This window comes from Mauremys reevesii, linkage group 3 (genome assembly GCF_016161935.1).
Source record: "Mauremys reevesii isolate NIE-2019 linkage group 3, ASM1616193v1, whole genome shotgun sequence".
NCBI lineage: Eukaryota > Metazoa > Chordata > Testudines > Geoemydidae > Mauremys > Mauremys reevesii.
In genome coordinates this window covers 57526581-57542724 of record NC_052625.1, presented here as the reverse complement: position 1 = coordinate 57542724, position 16144 = coordinate 57526581, and the positions used below count along the sequence as shown (strand labels likewise).

Sequence of the window (16144 nt, the reverse complement as noted above, 5' to 3'; positions counted from 1 at the left end):
GATATGAAGAGTGCCAAGTATTATTCATTCAGATGCTGCCATTGATTAGTAAACAGCCTCATTTATCATGCACCTGTACTAAGCAGTATTTAATAGGATCTGCCCTTGTTTAATAGATACTCCTTTTACTACACAAGCCAAAGGAGAAAATCAATACATTTAATAGAATCTATGGTTTCTAAATAAAGACATACGGTATCTCATTGTATTTGTTCCTAGACTCTTTCCTTTAATCATTAGTTTGTCACAGAATAAATTGAAGAGGAATACATTATCTAAATTATCACCTCTTTGGAAGCTTTGAGCTTAGTTTAGGAGGATGCGTGTCTGTCTATCCATCTGAAAAATGGAACAGTGTCTTCAGGGTTGAAGGGCTTCTGTTTTATTTTGTAGTTAGATACCAGAGTCTGACAACATGGTCTGTTGTTCCCAAATGTACCGAGTTCAGTATGGAAAATTCCAAATTGTGTATGTCATAGCAACTTCCATCTGTGATGCAATGACCTTAAGGCAGCACATGAATTTGTTTGGGAAAAGCCTGACCTATCCATACCTTGCAGTATCAAAAGCTATCACCTCTCAGGGAGGAGTCAGAAACAAAACCCCAGTTCCATTCACAGCTCAACTTTGAGTGACACTCAAACCTAGAATTGGATCTGAATCCGATTTTTTAAAATGAGGCCAATTATCTTTACAATGAGCTGAACCAAAAATCTCAACTTGGAACATCCTTGAACTTTGGGGTGTTTAAGATCCAAATTAGAATTCCAGGTCATCTTGGGCCCATCTCTTTGATAAATGAAATTACTGTGACACACATGAAAAGGATTTGCGAACTGACCTCCATTCTACTGTTAACACACCTTGCAAGGCTCCAAATCTCAAGAAATTGGAATCTGTGGTATATAGCAAAATGCTTCCCTTCATTTTCCTGACTTTTCCACTTGCATGCTGGAAGGACAATGAAAGCAAGTTGACCAGTGCTACAAGAACCATACAAAGGAAGTTATTGTAGCTGCTTGTCCAGCACTTGATCACAACTAATGGCAAATACCAAAGGTTCCAGAGGGTCCATTCAGATACCTCTGAGTCTGCAAAGTTGGGCTAGCTGTCTTGCTTGTGGTTGAGCCAAAGATCCTAAGAGAACAGCTTTTCACAGAATAAAGATCTTGTGAAATGATGAGAACAAAAAGGTAACTGAACTTTTTGGAAATCACAAGAGAAAAGGTCATTTTGGGTACAGTTTGAGTTCATGGGTTCTTGGCTCGCTCATCCTTCCTTTGATGCCTGAATGTTTGTAAATCAGAAAAAATGGCTGTTTCTGGATTAACATATCAAAGGATTTTGTTTCAAGTCTTTCCTTTATTTCAGCCAGAAAGGGGACAGAATGGTAACTTAGCCTCAGGATTTATTCTCTGTGTCTGTGGTTCAGAGAGGAGCCTTGAGGACAAGATGAGTCAACACCAGGTCTATGATGTCAATTGACCTACGTTTCCATGAGGAAAACCAGGCTGAGTCACTCATTTGCAATAAGATAGTGGTAAAGATCTTAATGGCTGCAGACTTTGCACTGATCAGCATAAGAATAAGGTCCCAGTATTTTGTTTTTTTGAGCATGTGTGGGCTGGATTGGATATTGATCAAATAATTACCTCTTTTCTAGGCAGTGGTTGGCATTCCAGAACAAAGTTTGGTGTACCATGGCCTGTGAGAAACCCCACAGAAGACCTACAAATACACAGTGATGGGAAGAGATCTAGAACTGCTCAACTCCCCATGCTATAAGGAAAGATGAGTTGATGTCTTGTTCTGTAGTAGTTTACAATAGTTTTCCTTGATGGTTCCTGGCCCACCTCTAATTGGCCCTGTCCAATAAGGAAGGTGAGAGAGAGAGACCAAAGAAGGGAGCATCTCTAGACAGGGCAGCTGTTGGGTAGGGAATAGGGCTAAACTTAGAGGCCAAAGGGGTTTTGAGTTCCTTATGGAGAGCTGGGTGCCTAACACAATATGCTAAATAAAGGGCAACATGGCCCAGCTTAGGGATGGAGTAAACCTTTAAATATCCATGATCAGTAACAGGACATTGCAACATTTGTGTCACTACATGGAAGGACAAGATCCCCTTCCTAGATGCCCAGCCTGGATCCAAGACCCCCAAGGCACTACCCTTAATCCACTTTGGATGTACCAAAAGGAGACTGGAACCCTTGGAAAGTAGCTGAAGCACTGATACATGTAAAGATGGCTGCTGTTGGGGAAAAAGTTGGTCAGTGGATCTTATTCTATCACAGTTACTCTCAAAATAAATAAGAAAAACAGCCTCATCTGATGGGCCAAATCCTGCTCATGTGAAGCCAGTTTCCTTGATTGATTTCAGTGGAGTTAGCATTCTGGATGAATTTGGTCCATTAATTACAAATCAATTTAAAGGACGGGATTACTCACATGAATAAAGTAAATAGGAGTTGGCCCGATGCCTATATATTCTCCATTCAACTAGCATTTTATACAACAAAATGAGACCGAACTTTAGGAATAGTTCATAAATCATAACTTACAATGTAATTATTCTTGTACCTATGGAAATGGCTTAGTGACGCAGTGGATGTATCTCACGGTATTAAGAAAAATATAAAAAGACATCTAAAGACAGAATACAGATGTCTCAATTACACTAACCTCAGCATCTTGCCTTTACATTGCAGCCTTCATTAGTCACTTTAACTGGATTAAAACAAACATAATTGGTCTACAGTGTAAAATGAATATATATATTTAAGGGAAAAAAATCTAGCACCAAATAACTACTTTGGTGGTTCACCACCCCCTGCCTGTTTCATATATTTTAAGTAATTGGTGATATCAGCTAAAATCACATTAACAATTTCCCCAAGGAAGATTTAACCTCAAAAGGCATATACATGAGGTCTTGGGTAATATTTTTGGTGATGCACTGCTTCCCAGAGGCACTGAAGTATGTAAACTCTAATTGGAAAGATATATTATGAAGCATCTATATTGGCTTTTGCTTTATGGATGCATTAATGGAAAGAGCAATAATTTGCACAGAAAGCATCTGGTATGATACCATATGTAGAAACATTCAGAATAAGTCAAATGCACCGTCTTCCTTTACCCAGGTGGGCTTCTTTAGATTAGAGAAAGACGTTAAATTGAGGTTAGCTAACACACACTGACCTAATCACAACTTTTTCCCTACTGTAGATGAAGGTTAACAGCCTTTGCCTGAATTTAGCTGGTCAAGGTCCATCTTAGCTGGGAATCTGGCCTGCTATCACATGCATCTTACCTTTTGGAGTTCTGGGACTCTGTCTTACCCTTATGCTTATGCCTGAATGAACGTTTAAATGTACTTGGTATAATACAATAGAAAAGAGAATCTGTTTTCACTTGACATTAAAAGCAATAATGAATAGATTCTAATCCAGCCTCCCTTGTCAATTTACTAATGCTTTTAATAGACTCAAAAAAATAGGGCTGGTGAAAATCCCCTTTGATATTGTGTGTATGCTAAGACCATCAAGGGAGCAACATGACGCAAAATACTCCATGGTCACAGAAGTTCTAGGTGTTAAACCCCTCATGATTTTACAGTTAAGGCATAGGAGATGCAAGCTCTACACTCCGCTTTGTCATATTTAATTATGTACTTAATTAAATGTTACATTTTGTTGACACTTATGATACGTAGTAGCTGGTGTCAGTACAGCAAAACAATCTAAAATAAGTACTTGGAATAGTAGTAAAGCAATTGCTAATAATTCAATGATCATTAATTCATTTACTCAGAGTTCTGCTTCCTTATGTAATGTGTGGGTGTTCTCTTTGCTTATAAATAGTGTATTATGTAAAGAAAAAGTGTGCATGTGTGTAAATGGAGTGTTGTTTAAAAGGGACTGATTTGATAGCTCTGCAGAATGAGGGGCACCTATCCTACACCACTGAAGCCAATCGCTAAAATCTCATTAGCTTCAGTGGTGTGAGATAGAGCCCATAATCTCTATTTAGAAAAAAGAAAGCACAGACTGCAGTAAGGCAAGCTTGCTCTATGTTGCCCCTCTAATGTCTCTCTCAACCTTGGCCATAAGGGTCCACCTCTAGATATATGAGAGAGAGAGAGAGAGGAGTTCATTTTTCATACCCATTCTCTTCTGAGACTGCCCACAACAATGCCAAGTCCAGCAGTGGTCAAGTACTATTTCCATCAATTCAAATCTGCTAAGTAATTTCCATAGCTACTTTGTAAATTATTGTGTAGTCACAGGTAATGAGCAAAACATTAATTTTACTGTGCATCAGAAATTAATATATCCTGTAATTTTTCTCTTTCAGTTTTGGGAGTAGAAGATGCTTCATTTCAGATGAATTCCTGGTAAACCTTAACTGAATTAAAGAACAAATGAGCAAACAAATAAGATTTCCAAGCCAACAAACCCACACACCCATTCATATTCAGTATAAATATATATAACTATTATATAATACTTACAATTAGAAATAAACACATAGCCCTACAATGAGATAATAATTTAGTCTCTTTAGAGCAGGCTCATTAAAGTGAAATAATGTTGCAATAACAAAGCACAAGAGTATCACTAACTAGGAGGGTAGGCTGCAGAATGCCAAGAATATCCAGTGCATTTTGTCTGTGAAGAGGGAGCATGAGCTGGGATCTGACCATTATGAAAAGTGGCATCTTTTCTTCATGGCACTTTGGGTTTTTGGCATCAGGAGTTTGTGTTTTCAAAATCAGATGCATTTTAGTATTTTAATATTGTATATGTTCCTATGGGGCTGTGTGATCGTATTTGATATGTATATTCTGTCATGTTCAGTCTCCAAACAAAATCTGATCTGATGTAGAGCTGGTAGAGCTATTCATTACAAGCAATATGCATTATAAAAATCTAACTTCTTCTGTTTATAAGGAGCTTGTGCATCAACCCTGTGAATAATCTTTTCTTTGCAATAGTATGGATGAATAATTTTCAAACTATGGGCTGTTTGCAAACAGTTTGCCTCATCCATTCACTATTTGTGGTGTGTGGTTGATCTAGTTAAGTCATACGATAATATTTCGACTCCCTGATTGAATGACAATCTTTAAGTAGGAGAATACTTAATAGTGAAAAATTCACTCCTGGCTGGATCACCATTTGGGCTCAAATTTGTTAAAAGATTAGGAGGATTTGCATATACTTTCATGAATATCTGATGCCATCCTAATGTTTACAAATAACTAACACTGACCTCACAGATCAAATGTGACACTTATTCACAAAAATGTTCCTAAACCATTTTTAAACTGTTTGACCATCTGGATTAAGTCCCGACAAACAAGGCGACTTTTGTTTTTCCCTTCAGTTAGGAAGGGTGGTGCAATATGCACTCAGAAGTAAAAGGTCTTTCGTTTTGTTTTTAAAGCAAAACCTTTCTCTGACGAAGAATGGCTTTTCAATAAAATCCCAAAATTTTGATTCTGTCAAAGTTTTTCTATTTTTGACATAAATCAATTATATTGCATTTACAAATAAAATATTTAATTTAATTTTGGTTATCAAAAATGAAAAATGCTTTTTCAGCACTAAAAAGACAACTCAGTCCATTTCTGTCAGTTCAAGACCCATCTCAAAGCAGGTCTTATGGACCAAAGTCAACTGTTATTTCACACATGAATATCTCTTCCTCATTTATCTATCTGGCACGAGTCTACCTGGTTCCTGGGTATTCATCCTGTATTTTTTCCCCATTGATGAATGTGCTGATATTTCTGATTGTATTTACACTGGGAAAAAATGTTGTACTTAAAAACCCTGAAAAGGGCCAAAAAGATAATTTCTTGCTAGCACATGGTTTGATATATACCATCCCATTTGGTTAATATCTAATATTTTGTTCCAGATTATCACTTTATCATCTTATATCATCTTCCTCATTTTTATCTGTCCTAGGGACAATAAATTAAAGGCAGTAGCCATTTATACTCCAGTAGTTCATTATCTTTGATTGCTAATATTCTCAGTGCCTGGGTCTCATTCCACACCTTCTATGTCCTTTGCTCTCCTTTTTTTACATAGGAACATAAGAATGGCCATACTGGGTCAGACCAAAGGTCCATCCAGCCCAGTATCTGTCTACCGACAGTGGCCAATGTCAGGTGCCCCAGAGGGAATGAACCTAACAGGCAATGATCAAGTGATTTCTCTCCTGCCATCCATCTCCTCCCTCTGACAAACAGAGGCTAGGGATACCATTCCTTACCCATCCTGGCTAATAGCCATTAATGGACTTAGCCTCCATGAATTTATCTAGTTCTCTTTTAAACCCTGTTATATTCTTAACCTTCACAACCTCCTCAGGCAAGAAGTTCCACAGGTTGACTATGCGCTGTGTGAAGAAGAACTTCCTTTTATTTGTTTTAAACCTGTTGCCCATTAATTTCATTTGGTGGCCCCTAGTTCTTGTATTATGGGACCAAGTAAATAACTTTTCCTTATTCACTTTCTCCACACCACTCATGATTTTATATACCTCTATCATATCCTCCCTTTGGCTACGTCTTCACTACCCGCCGTATCGGCGGGTAGCAATCGATTTCTTGGGGATCGATATATCGCGTCTCATCTAGGCGCGATATATTGATCCCCGAATGAGCTCCTGTCAACTCCGGAATACCACCAACCCGAACGACGGTAGCGGAGTCAACATGGGGAGCCGCGGACGTCGATTCCGCGCCGTGAGGACGGTAGGTAATTCGATCTAAGATACTTCGACTTCAGCTACGTTATTCACATAGCTGAAGTTACGTATCTTAGATCGATTTCCCCCCGTAGTGTAGACCAGCCCTTAGTCTCCTCTTTTCCAAGCTGAAAAGTCCTAGCCTCTTTAATCTCTCCTCATATGGGACCCGTTCCAACCCCGTAATCATTTTAGTTGCCCTTCTCTCAACCTTTTCTAATGCCAGTATATCTTTTTTGATATGAGGAGACCACATCTGTACGCAGTATTCAAGATGTAGGCGTACCATGGATTTATATAAGGGCAATAAGATTCTCCGTGGCCTGCTAAACCCAGCATTGTGAGTTCAATCCTTGAGGGGGACATTATAGGGATCTGGGGCAAAAATCTGTCTGGGGATTGGTCCTGCTTTGAGCAGCAGGTTGGACTAGATGACCTCCCTTCCAACCTTGATATTCTATGACTCTCTATCCCTTTTTAAATTATTCCTAACATCCTGTTTGCTTTTTTGACTGCTGCAGCACACTGTATGGACGTCTTCAGAAAACTATCCACGATGACTCCAAGATCTCTTTCCTGATTAGTTGTAGCTAAACCATATTGTACATATAGTTGGGGTTATTTTTTCCAATGTGCATTACTTTACATTTATCCAGATTAAATTTCATTTGCCATTTTGTTGCCCAATCACTTAGTTTTGTGAGATCTTTTTGAAGTCCTTCACAGTCTTCTTTGGTCTTAATGATCTTAAGCAGTTTAGTATTGTCTGCAGACTTTGCCACCTCACTGTTTACCCCTTTCTCCAGATCATTTATGAATAAGTTGAATAGGATTGGTCCTAGGACTGACCCTTGGGGAACACCACTAGTTACCCCTCTCCATTCTGAAAATTTACCATTTATTCCTACCCTTTGTTCCCTGTCTTTTAACCAGTTCTCAATCCATGAAAGGACCTTCCCTCTTATCCCATGACAACTTAATTTATGTGAGAGCCTTTGGTGAGGGACCTTGTCAAAGGCTTTCTAGAAATCTAAGTACACTATGCCCACTGGATCCTTTGTCCACATGTTTGTTGACCCCTTCAAAAGAACTCTAATAGATTAATAAGACATGATTTCCTTTTACAGAAACCATGTTGACTTTTGCCCAACAATTTATGTTTTAATGTGTCTGACAATTTTATTCTTTACTATTATTTCCAACTAATTTGCCCAGTACTGACGTTAGACTTACCTGTCTGTAATTGCCGGGATCACCTCGAGAGCCCTTTTTAAACATTGGTGTTACATTAGCTATCTTCCAGTCATTGGGTACAGAAGCCGATTTAAAGGACAGGTTACAAACCATAGTTAATAGTTCAGCAATTTCATATTTGGGTTCTTTCAGAACTCTTGGGTGAATGCCATCTGGTCCTGGTGACTTGTTACTGTTAAGTTTATCAATTAATTCCAAAACCTCCTCTAGTGACGCTTCAATCTGTGACAATTCCTCAGATTTGTCACCTACCAGATTTCCACAATGACAAAGAAGATCACTCAACTAATAAAATGTGTGCGTGTTTAATTCTTATTTTACCTCTAATTCAAGGTAGCCTCAAGCTAGGGTATTACCCTCATTTGTCTTCCTCTGATAGAAGTGTAATTGCATTTCCATGGAGGAACTTTTTCAAATATTGTTCTGTTTTCCAATATAGTAGAACCTTGATATGAAACTCTGTCATCTAAATGGGGTTGTCTCCCCCAAATCTAATCATATAAAAGACAGATCTCTGAGTTTGTGGCTTAACCCTGTTATAGATCTGAATCTGAAGACCTGGAGATTAAAAAAAAATACAAATTTGGATCTAATTTGCATTCTGTCTGTTTGAATCTAACTGTTGCTCCTTCTTCCACAGGTAGATGAGCAGGAGGAAAGGCACAGGGGAGGTACTGGGAGTGCAAGGAATCTTTGCTTTCTCCTTGTACATCTGACTGATGGGCCAGAAATAACGGTAGTCTTTGAACTCTGAGCAAACAGCTATTGCTCCCTGCAAGTGCACCAGTATATACACCTTCCCTCTCCTCAAATGGTGTTGGAAAAAGGCAGAACCTTGATCCCTTCTGCATCTGGAGATCACATGCAGCATCTTCTTATGAGGTGGTAACAATGGCACACAGAAGGATTGTGCCTTTCTGGGAGGCACTGTACATTCCTGAGGCAGAGTGTTTCCTGGAGCTCTTGATGTGGTGACCCAGTTCCAACCCCTCTCCCCAATTAACCCTCCCACACATACACACTTCAGGGCTGTGTCTGAATGGCACCCACAGACATAGGAAGCTTGGATCTGGATCCAGAATTCAGATACAGAGGTTCTGGTTTGGCCACTTTTTGATGGAGAGAGAAATCTCTTTGTCTTACTTGGGATATAACAAACAGATACAGTAGAACTTCACTGATCTGTAAACCCAGTCATTTTAACCAAAAATCTAGTTGTCTCATCTGCCTTCTTAGCAAAGATTTAACAGCAGGGATAGCACTGCCGCAAGATCTATTACTAATATTTCACTACAAAATATATTGCTGAACTTTTGCTGGTAGAATATATTATGAAGTATCATAAATAATTAAAAATTAATCATACTTGTCAAAATAAATGAATACTTTCTGTGATGCAGTATTCCTGAATATTTTATGGCATTTATTTTCTTATTCTTCATGAATTACAAAATGTGGTAGCCCAGAACGGGTTACCTAGTCACTAACGTGCATATTGGCCTGATCCTGAGCCCAGCAAAGTCAGTGCAAGTCTTTACCATTGTCTTTACTGGACTTTGAATCAGGCTCCTACTGAAATTTAAATATAATAAGACTCTGAACCTGCAAAGACTTACACGTAAGCTTTAAGAATGTGAACATCCCATTGGCTTCAATGGAGCTAGTTGCCTGGGAGAAATTAAGCATATATATAACTCTTTGCAGGATCAGGGCCTAAGCTTGTAGATTCACAAGTGATTGTGTTGTCTTGGACATGGATGATTGATCCACTAACTGCAGTGGGGGACTATTAGTGAAAAGCTTGCTGTATAACTGTAAATACAAAGCAATGCACCACTGTTATTCCCAATACATACACTGAAAGGTGCCTCATTTACAAATATCCATTAGTTTTCTGTAGCAAGAGTGTACCATTCAGGTGGTTTTAATAATAATTAATGTCACTTAATTACTAGCACCTTTCTTCTGTGAATCTCAACATGTTTTAAAAATGTATATAAATGCTATCACCTACATTTTTCAAAAGGGGATACTAGAGTTGCAAGAAGTTTGTCCAAATTCATACACTGAGTCTAAGTAACAGCTGGGAATATTGCTTCTCAGTGTCAAATATTATCAGTGAATTTCTACTAATCTTTATACATAAAGGGAGGATAATGGAAGCAGGCTTGGATATTTGTCTTGATTAATAGGAAATTCACTTGACATGACTTGATAGTCAAGTGACAAGGATGAGTTAAAATGACTCAAAATTGGGTTATGCTATCTGCTTATTTACTTCTGTTCATTACAGTTCATGAATGGAGATGAAATGGGACTTGCATAATTGGAAGTATGCTGTGCAGGAAACAAACAGTGGGGGTTGGAATTACTGTGCTTAGTTATTTCAGATTGAAACAGACCACACAAAATGTCTCTGTGCCAAGCAGCTGTAATTAAAGTGATGTAAAATAGAAAGCTATGAGTGTAGAATTTTCAAATCCATCTTCATATGCAAAAGAAGTTACAGTCATTTGGGAACTGCAAGGCTTTTCAGGAGGTTCTGCAAGGGCTTGAGTCACCACAAAATGAATTATTGACTACCCTCAATTTGTCTATTTGTTTAAAAACCCCAAACAAATCCAAGTCTGACTCAATCGACTGCACAGGCTCCTACTCTAGTCCCCTCCCCATGTCAGCCAAATGACTTCATTACCCGTCTAGCACGGGTTGGACTTTAAACATCAGTCCAACTCTGAAATATTTACAGCAGCATGAAAACAAATCCTTCAAAGACCAATTACTAATTATTCAAAGCTTAATGATCACAGAAGCAGGATCCAGAACACATTCATAGATAGCGAATGTACTCCCTTGAAAACTACACTGAAGACACAAGGGCCAGGATTTCACCCAAGGGTGAAACTCCTATTGACTTCTATGGGTATGTCTACATTGCAATTAGACGCCTGTGGCTGGCCTGCACCAGCTGGCTTGGTCTTCTGGGGCTTGGGCTAAGAGGCTGCTCAACTGCGGTATAGACCGTGGAGCTTGGGTTGCAGCCCGAGCTCTGGGACCCTCCCATCTCACAGGGTCCTAGAGCCCAGGCTGCAGTCCAAGCCCAAACGTCTACACTGCAATTAAGCAGACCATTAGCCCAAGTCAGCTGGCACTGGCCAGCCATGAGTTTTTAATTGCAGTGTAGACATACCCTAAAAAGGCCAGGATTTCACCCACTGAGTTTAAACTCTTTCCATGGCTTCAAGGCCCTCTCTATATCTTGGACTTCTTATCCTATTGGGTTCCTTCATTCTCTCGCTACTCCACCAACTATTCCAGCCTCATCACACCTTCCATTTCTGTCTCCATGCCTTCCTCCCCACTACCCTTTTGGTGTGGAACCTCCTCTCAAAGCAGTTCACCAAGCAACCAACCTTCTCATTCTAATCCTTCTTAAAGTCCCATTCAGCCAGAACTTCCATAAGAAGTGAAAGGAGAAGACTTAAATATTTAACACCTTCATCTAAAGCATCCCATTTCTGGTTTACCCAATGCATCCTGCTTTCTGGGCATCTCTCTCTGATGCAGGGACTTTATTTTGTGCATTGCACTTAGCTAGGCTACTTAAATTGCTTTCATTACTGCTATTCTTCCTTCTCTTCTCCCCCCTTCCTTCCTATTGTTTCTTACAGTCCAATTAAAGGCAAAATGCAAGGAACATAAGCTTCATCATCTTATGTGTTTGTACAATGTCTAGCACAATGGGGTCCTGATCCTGACATTTCTTTCATCAGTCCAGTCTTTCCACCGATCCATGATAAATCTCTTAAATCAATGCAATAACTCAACATGAGTAAGGTTGAAGGAACAGGCACTAAAAGCTGATGCATAAAGAATGCTGTTCGGGAAGCACATGTGAAAGCATAGTACATGGTGAAGACAGAAGAAATAAAGATGTCTTTCTGAGACTAATACAGAGGGAGGTTGCAGAGGAAACTTTCCCCCAACATTTGTTTGGATGTGTCCCTACTTTCCTCTCCCATTTGTGGTTCCAGCCACTTAAATGACACCCTGACTTTTAGCAGGGGCAGTTTTCAAGCAGGTACCCACAACAGGTAGAAGGGGGTGGGATTTTCTGCTACTTTTTTAGGATTAAAAAGGCAAAGTGCAGTTTGCTGATTCTTTTGTCATTTATAATCTGAATGAAATATGCTGCTGTTGTCAGGTTTGATTAAAAGCAGATTTAAGAAATACCCAAGAAGGTCAAAGAAGCCATCTTTGATTCAAAAGAGCGAGAAAAGAAAACTTACACACTTTTTACTTTTCCTACTTCTAGATCTCTTTATTTAAATATACATTGCTTTATTGATGATAATGTCAAATGCTTAGTATTTATTTTCTCTCTAAATAGCTTTGATGGAAAAATCTTAAATCTTGACAAGAAAATTGTTTGCACTGGCTTCCAAGTAAGACGTCTGTGCCTAGCGTTTAGCAATGGACAATAATGCAGAACACATGGATTTTATTCTCTGCTCTTCCACTGACTCACAGAATGACTTTGAGCATGTCAAACTCCATGTGCCTCAGTATACGCAGGGTGATGCAAAGCAGAATTCATCCTGTCTCCCCCACCCCCACCAATAACCTCAGAGGAAAGGTGCTATAGATGTGTAAAATATTATTATTCAACTCCAAGTGCAATGTCCAGAGTCCAGTCTGGTTCAGATTTTTACAATCCCAAAGCTGATTTCAATCCAGTCTTATTTTGCTTCCTATAGACAGAACAAATCCCTTAAGTTCATTTGTTGCTTGTCACAGAGAAAGGAACAGAATTGCCCCAAACATTGTATAGGGTGTGGTATCTACAAGCACACCACCATTATTTTAAGGAGATTAAATACACTTGCTCATCCTACCTCTTGGTGAATCCTCAGAGTAATCTCTGTCTGGTCCATCCAAAAGGTTTAGCTCCTCTGCACTCACTCTGTGCCAGGTCCTGCTGTGGTTTTCTTTGTCCTTCAGTGGAGGAGAATATTCCAGCTCACAAGGCAATTCAAAATTGCAGTCAAACACTGTTACAGGAAAACAGACAGTACACATAGGGTTAATAAAATCCAACTTCTCCCCTCCTAATCAGTCATATTTCTTACGTGAGTTAGGACTTATTTTTATTCATGTTTCTCCTTGCATTTTACTCCCTTTCCAAGTAAAAAGGGACACAAGAAAGTTCAGATCAGATCAAATGATTGACAGAAGAGGAGTTCAGAATAAACCAAACTCTAAAGGTGCCTTGTGGGGTGAACGGAGCAGCAGCAAATGAAGAGGAAGGGCCAGAGGCCACCACATCTCTTGGGGGGGAAAAGAGGGCCAGCAAAGATTTTCAAGCAGGAAAAAAATTATCTAGAGTGGGGTTGTCAACAGACTGACTGCAAGCCAAATCCGGACCACCCGACGCTTTTGAAGAGACCCCAAAATTATTTACTTATTATCGTTATTTTTCAGTATTTGCTCTGGAGTCTGGACCTTGACTATACCTTGACCAAGAAATTTGGACGTTGACAAAAAATAATTGACTACCCTTAATTAGAGAAAGGTAACTGGATATCTTAGAGATTGAGGAAAATTGGATATAGAGCTTTTCTATTATAGGATGTCAGTTCAAATTCCACCCAAGTCAATAGAAGCTCATTACAATCTGAAGACTGTTCAGTGGTCTATGAATTGCTGGTCTCAGACCAGCTCCTAGAGGACAGGGGTTCTGCAACACACCAATCGTGAGCACAACTGGTATATTGTATGGCAGTCTCAACAGAGAGACCTGTGGTTAAATGGCTCATGGGTGACTGAAGTGACCTTTCACTCACAAAAGTGGTCCTTCAGGGTGAGGCACATTAGTGCAGCAGCGGAAGCTTGATTTGTTGCTGAGTGTCCTGTGGACAGTGGGACTTCAACCACCAAAGCTCGCTACCCACACCTTTCCCCAGCACCAAGTTTTCTTTTAGGAACAGCCTTTTCTAAAGATGCTTAAAACTGTTGGTGCAATTAAGATTCCCTGCTCAGAATACAATATTTTCACCATCACATTATGGAGTCAGTGCCGGGTTTAAAATGGCTCTAGTGGCTCCCTGGAGCTGGGCCCATGCTGAGAAGAGGCCCTGGCCTGCTCCGCTTGCACAGCGCCCCAAAACCCCGCTGGCTTCCCCCCACCACCACTTGCTGCTCTTGGCCTGCCTGCCGGTTGCCTGAGAGCTCCCCTCCGCTCCCTTTCCCCACCCCCTGCTCCTCTCAGCCCCCTGGTCGGACCCCAGTGCACCTCTGGCTCTGGGCAGACTCTGCTTCCCACCACCTGTGGGGCCCCACCTGTCTCCTCAGAGCTGAGCTACCTGGGTCTGGTGCAGAAGCCTGGCCAGTCTCAGCCAGGTGCGTGTGTGTGTATATATGAGACAGGTGGGGCCCAGGTGTGAGGGGCTGGAGTGATTCCCGGCCTTGGGACCAGCCCTGGCTGCACTGCCAGCTCAACCCAACAGATACAGTCGCTTCCCAGAAAGGCTGGTGAGTGCGGCCTGGAGGCAGGGCTTGGCGGAGTGGGTCTGTGGGGAGTGCGTGTGTTGGGTGGGGGTTGGGCTGTGAAGGGCCAGGGAGGATCTGTGTGGGGGTTTTGTGGGTGGTGCTGGGCAGTTGTGGTGAGGTTGTGAGCAGGGGTGGTGTTGTGCATGGGTCCGGGGGTGCCTCTGGCCATAGGGAGTCAGGGGGTGTTGGATGTGGGGTCTCTGTGGTGTGGTATACGCCCACTCCCAAGGGAAGGGGCATTTTGGCAGCACAGAGCCAGGCAGGCCACTTTGTGTCTGGCAACTGCCGGTTTGTAAATAGTTCCCTCACATTGGGTGGAGCAGGGCCGCCCTGCCATGCCATGCCCCTTTGCCTCTGACTGGCCCCTCACTCCGGGGACTGACCTTCCCACGCCATGCTCCACTGCCTCCATGGGGGCCCACAAATATGTTTGGCAGTGGGCCCACAAAAGGTTAATCCGGTCATGGGAGTAAAGTTGTCCAAGACAACATACAGTAACGTGTTGAATTCATCTCCAACTACTATATCCAATGATTTTTCCTTCTTTAGTTTTTGAAAGCCCCTATCAAGTACGTTGACTTCCCCAGCCGTGGTCTGCAGTTAACAGTCCACAGATTTTGGATGAGACTTGTGCTTCTAAATAACTCAGGGCCAGATTTGTAAAGATTTGTATGTGCCTAAAGATAGAGACAGGCACCTAATAGGATTTCCCAAGCATCTAGGCACTAAACTCCCTTTTGAAAAATCCCACGAGGCACTTATCTGCATGTTTAGGTGCCTAAATACATTTAAAAACTGGCCCTTAGATATTTTTGAAAAGCCTACTCTTAAGACCCTCTTGGAGGAAAATGTTGTTCTCTGGAGATTTTCTTTAGTATCCACTCTCATGCCACTATTGTGAGACTAAAACAAATAATTTAAATTGACATTAGTCAAACTAAGATTTTTTTTTAAACTTCAATTACATTCTCTATTAAGCACCTCATTTCTTCCCAGACTGCATATATTTATGCAGTTCAGACAATTCTCCTGCTGATAACGTCTTTTAATCCTAAAGTTAATATTATTGCCTTTTCTCTATACTTTCAGATAATTCGCCTCTTTAATGAGGAAATGGAATCAGCAAGGTCTAGTGTTTATTTTTTGTTTTTTTTACAATCTACTTTCTAATCATGTATTTTGTCAATTCCTTCGTCACACTACAGAGATAATAAATGTAACAAAATCGATGGACATGCACAACACATGGTAGCAGCAAGGATAGAACTCAAGTCTTTCCATTGCAAATGTGTTGGCTCTATCTCTAGAGTTAGAGGATAACATTTTTAGCAATATAAAGGTTATGCTTAAGGTTACAATTTAGTCACAGATGTTGTGGAAGTCATGGAATCCGTGACTTCCAGTGACCTCCGTGACTTCAGCCTGCAGTGGTTGGGATCTGCAGGGTCCCCCACCACCTACGGGCACAGGGAACTGCGGGGTATCCACACTGCTTCTGACAGCCTCTGGAGCTCCAAGCCGCTGCAGGGTGCCCCCGAGCTTCCATCCACCACAGGTGGCAGAAGCCCCTGGAACTGCCAGT

At 40.8% G+C, this 16144-nt stretch overlaps 1 protein-coding gene across 6 annotated transcripts in view; it reads right to left on the bottom strand.

The window, feature by feature from the left end:
• The window catches only part of ALK (ALK receptor tyrosine kinase), a 574134-nt gene that overhangs the window by 397001 nt on the left and 160989 nt on the right, over positions 1-16144 (bottom strand). For all 6 annotated transcript variants that reach the window (XM_039530228.1, XM_039530218.1, XM_039530221.1 and 3 more), the window contains one exon: positions 12909-13064. In XM_039530228.1, coding sequence (XP_039386162.1) covers positions 12909-13064 — 156 coding nt within the window. The remainder of the gene's footprint in view (positions 1-12908; positions 13065-16144) is intronic.